This window comes from Coturnix japonica, unplaced genomic scaffold (genome assembly GCF_001577835.2).
Source record: "Coturnix japonica isolate 7356 unplaced genomic scaffold, Coturnix japonica 2.1 chrUnrandom628, whole genome shotgun sequence".
In the NCBI taxonomy this organism is placed as follows: Eukaryota; Metazoa; Chordata; class Aves; order Galliformes; family Phasianidae; genus Coturnix; species Coturnix japonica.
The window spans coordinates 29,169-34,325 of record NW_015440001.1 but is presented as its reverse complement, the minus strand read 5'-3'; the positions used below and the strand labels follow the sequence as shown (position 1 = coordinate 34,325).

The window sequence follows — 5,157 nt, the reverse complement described above, 5'->3', positions numbered from 1 at the left end:
ATCCCATGGACGGCAAAGCACAGCAGCGTGTTCTGGACGGGGGAGAGCCACAGCGCAGTGAAGTCCGTCCTGGGACCCCCCACCTCAAGTAGGAGCCCCCCCCCTCCAAAGTACCCGCCCCACAATAAACGAACCCCCCCCCCCGCCCAAACCACGACCCCACCCATTAACTCCCCCAATCTAAGCCCCTAGCAACAGGCGTCCCACCCCAGCATCGCCCCTCCCGAAGAAGAGCCCCACCCAAATTCCATCCCAACCCCCTTAACCCCTTCCTATGCCCTTCCAGGACCCTCCCAGCCCATCTCCCTCCTTTTTCTTTCCCCTTCCAGGACCTTCCCAACCCCTTTAACCCCTTCCTATGCCCTTACAGGACCCTCCCAACCCCCTCCTTACCCTCCCAGTCCCCCTATTCTCCCTCTTTCCCCTTCCAGGACCCTCCCAACCCCCTTAACCCCTCTCTTTTCCCTTCCAGGACCTTCCCAACCCCCTTAACCCCTTCCTATGCCCTTCCAGGACCCTCCCAACCCCCTCCTTACCCTCCCAGTCCCCCCATTCTCCCTCTTTCCCCTTCCAGGACCCTCCCTCCCCATCTCCCTCCCGTCTCTTTCCCCTTCCAGGACCTTCCCATTCAATCTCTCTCTGTCCCCCCCCCCATGTATTACAGTGGACGGGAAGTCACGTGACTCAGTTCGCGCCTTCACCCGCATGTTCATCGCTGTCCCGGCCGGCAACACCGGGTAAGGGCTAATTAACATCATTAATTTATGCTAATTAATGCTAATTTATGCTAATCAGGCTAATCATCGTTAACAAGCTCTTTGTCTGCAACCCCCATTCATTAAACCCCCCCCCTTGTTTAATTATTAACCCCCCCCTCACTAATTAACAGCCCCTTCCTTTGTCAATTTATGCTAATGTATGCTAATTTATGCTAATCAGGCTGTGTTTCATTAACGACCTCTTTGTCTGCAATCACCATTAACACCCCCCACACCCCATTAACGAACCACCACATGTTAATTTATGTTAATTACCCCCTTCCTTTATTACACCCCTTTGTTAATTCATGCTAATTCATGCAAATTTATGCAAATCAGGCTGTGTACCATTAATGATGACGAGCTCTGTGCGCAATGCGACTCTAGATGATTAACCCCCCCCCATTAGTTAACACCCCCCATTCACTATTTAATGAATTATCCTCTCTCCTTCCCTTTATGCTAATGTATGCAAATGTATGCAAATCAGGCTGTGCATCGTTAACAACAGTGAGCTCTATGTGCGCAATGTGACTCTAGATGATTAACACCCCCCCATTAATTAACACCCCATATTCACTATTTAATTAATCGCCACCCCATCCCTTTATGCTAATGTATGCAAATGTATGCAAATCAGACTGTGCATCATTAACAACAGCGAGCTCTTTGTGCGCAATGCGACTCTAGATGATTAACCCCCCCCCCATTAATTAACCTCCCTCCTCACTAATTAATGCCCCCCTCTCCATCCCTTTATGCTAATGTATGCAAATGTATGCAAATCAGGCTGTGCATCGTTAACGACGAGCTGTTTGTGCGCAACCTCCATTCATTAACCACCCCTTATTTAACTGCCCCCCCCCATTAATTAACCTCCCTCCTCACTAATTAACACCCCTCTCTCTATCCCTTTATACTAATGTATGCAAATGTATGCAAATCAGGCTGTGCATCGTTAACGATGACGAGCTCTATGTGCGCAATGCGACTCTAGATGATTAACCCCCCCCCCATTAATTAACCTCCCTCCTCACTAATTAACACCCCTCTCTCCATCACTTTATGCTAATGTATGCAAATTTATGCAAATCAGGCTGTGCATCATTAACGACGAGCTGTTTGTGCACAACCTCCATTCATTAACCACCCCTTATTTAACTGCCCCACCCCTATTAATTAACCACCCTCCTCACTAATTATCACCCCCCTCTCCATCCCTTTATGCTAATGTATGCAAATGTATGCAAATCAGGCTGTGCATCGTTAACAACAGCGAGCTCTTTGTGTGCAATGTGACTCTAGATGATTAACCCCCCCCCCTCATTAATTAACACCCCCCATTCACTATTTAATGAATTATCCTCTCTGTGTCACTTTATGCTAATGTATGCAAATTTATGCAAATCAGGCTGTGCATCATTAACGACGAGCTGTTTGTGCACAACCTCCATTCATTAACCACTTCTTATTTAACTGCTCCCCCCATTAATTAACCTCCCTCCTCACTAATTATCACCCCCCTCTCCATCCCTTTATGCTAATGTATGCAAATGTATGCAAATCAGGCTGTGCATCGTTAACGACAAGCTCTATGTGCGCAATGCGACTCTAGATGATTAACCCCCCCCCCCATTAGTTAACACCCCATATTCCCTATTTAATTAATCCCCCCCCTCATCCCTTTATGCTAATGTATGCAAATGTATGCAAATCAGGCTGTGCATCGTTAACGACGAGCTGTTTGTGCGCAACGCAACGGCTGACGAGTTACGTAAGGCCTTTGTGATGCCGGCGCCCACCCCGTCGTCCAGCCCCGTCCCCTCATTGGCTGCCGAGCAGCAGGAGATGCTGGCGGCGTTCGCCATGCAGTCCGGGATGAACCTCGAGTGGTCACAGAAGTGAGTACGGACCAGTATAAACCAGTATAAACCAGTATGGACCAGTATGGACCAGTATGGACCAGTATGGACCAGTATAGAGCAGTATAGACCAGTATGGACCAGTATGGACCAGTATGGACCAGTATAAACCAGTATGGACCAGTATAGACCAGTATGGACCAGTATGGACCAGTATAAACCAGTATAAACCAGTATGGACCAGTATAGACCAGTATAGACCAGTATAGACCAGTATGGACCAGTATGGACCAGTATAGAGCAGTATAGACCAGTATGGACCAGTATAGACCAGTATGGACCAGTATAGACCAGTATAGACCAGTATGGACCAGTATGGACCAGTATGGACCAGTATAGACCAGTATAGACCAGTATAGACCAGTATGGACCAGTATGGACTTGTATAGGGTTGTAGGTATCAGGAGATGCTGGCGGCGTTCGCCATGCAGTCCGGGATGAACCTCGAGTGGTCACAGAAGTGAGTATAGACCAGTATAAACCAGTATAAACCAGTATAGACCAGTATGGAGCAGTATGGACCAGTATAAACCAGTATAGACCAGTATGGACCAGTATGGACCAGTATGGAACCATATAGAGCTGTAGGTATCAGGAGATGCTGGCGGCGTTCGCCATGCAGTCCGGGATGAACCTCGAGTGGTCACAGAAGTGAGTACGGACCAGTATAGACCAGTATGGACCAGTATAAACCAGTATGGACCAGTATAAACCAGTATGGACCAGTATGGACCAGTATGGACTTGTATAGGGTTGTAGGTATCAGGAGATGCTGGCGGCATTCGCCATGCAGTCCGGGATGAACCTCGAGTGGTTCTATACTGCGTCCATACAGCCCTTATACTTGTCAATACTGCGTTCCATTACTTGGTATATACTTGTCCATAACTGGTCCATCACTTGGTCCATACTGGTCTATACTGCCATACTGGGTCTATACTTGGTCATTTACTGGCTCCATATCTGGTCATACTGGTCTATACTGGTTTATACTTGCGTCTATACTGGGTCCGGTACTCACTTCTGTGACCATCGGGTTCATCCCGGACTGTCATCGCGAACATGCCGCCAGCATCTCCTGATACCTACAACCCTATACAAGTCCATACTGGTCCAACTGCGTCTATACGGTCCATAACTGGTCTATACTGGTCCATTACTGTCTATATGGTCTATACTGGGTCCTTATACTGGTCCATACTGGTCCATACTGGTCTATACTGGTCTAGACTGGTCCAATTTACTGGTTTATACTGGTCCCATACTGGTCCATATACTGGGTCCATACTGCGTCCCATACTGGTCACATTACTGGTCTATACTGGTCCATACTGGTTCCATATCTGGTCCATACTGGTCCATACAGCTCTATACTGGTCATACTGGTCCATACTGGTCGTATACTGGTCCATACTGGTCCATTACTGGTCCATACTGGTTTATACTGGCTCTATACTGGTCTATACTGGTTTATTACTGGTCTCGTACTCACTTTCTGTGACCACTCGATGTCGTTCATCCCGGGACTGCATGGCGAATTGCCTGCCAGCATCTCCTTATACCTACGCAACCCTATACAATCCTATAGCTGGTCCATTACTGGTCATACTGGTTATACTGGTCATACTGGTTAACTGGTCCATACTGGTCATATACGTTATGGTCCGTATCTTCACTTCTTGACCACTCGGAGGTCTATCCCGGACTGGCATGGCGAATCGCCGCCGAGCCATTCTCCTTGATACCTGACACTAGCTCTATATGCGTTCCATACTTCCATAGCTGTTCCGATTTTACTGGTCTATACTGGTTAATATTACTGGTCCATAACTGCTCCGAGTATTGCATGATACTGGATTATACTGGTTTAGTACTGGTCTATCACTTTCACTTCTGTGATCCACTCGAGGTTCATTCCCGGAGCTGGCATGGCGAACCGGCCGCCAGCATCTCGGATTACCACACCCGTATACAGTCCATACTGGTCAAACATATTACTGAGTCTATATGGCTATACTGGTCTGGTAAGTGTCCATCTGGTCCATACTGTCCATTATGTGTTACGTTCTTATACTAGGTCCATATCTTCTATACTGCAATAAAATATGGTCTTACTTGCTCTATACTGGTCCATATGGTCCTAACTGGTCAACTCTATACTAGGTCAATCCCTTATATACTGTGTATATACTCCAGGTTCCATACTGGTCTTATTCTGATTATACTGGTCCGATTAATGGTCCATACTCCAGACTGGTCGTATTACTGCTCTTATATCCATATCGTACTTGCTGCGTGATACTGGTTCCTATACGTTTGATATACTGGTTTAAAATTATACTGCGTCCGTACTCACTCTGTGACCACTCAGAGGTTCACCGGAGTCTGACATGTGCGAACGCGCCAGCATCTCACTCTGCTCGGCAGCCATGAGGACGGGGCTGGGACGACGGTGTGGGCCGCCGGCATCTCTCTTC

At 47.5% G+C, this 5,157-nt stretch overlaps 1 protein-coding gene across 1 annotated transcript in view; it reads left to right on the top strand.

Annotated features, from left to right (window-relative positions):
* The first annotated feature begins 643 nt into the window (after positions 1–643).
* The window catches only part of LOC107307498 (nuclear RNA export factor 1), a 19,681-nt gene continuing 15,167 nt past the window's right edge, over positions 644–5,157 (top strand). Inside the window, exons 1-2 of the mRNA XM_015851004.2 lie at positions 644–737; positions 2,477–2,659. Of these exons, the coding sequence (XP_015706490.1) occupies positions 706–737; positions 2,477–2,659 (215 nt within the window). The 5' untranslated portion in view covers positions 644–705. The remainder of the gene's footprint in view (positions 738–2,476; positions 2,660–5,157) is intronic.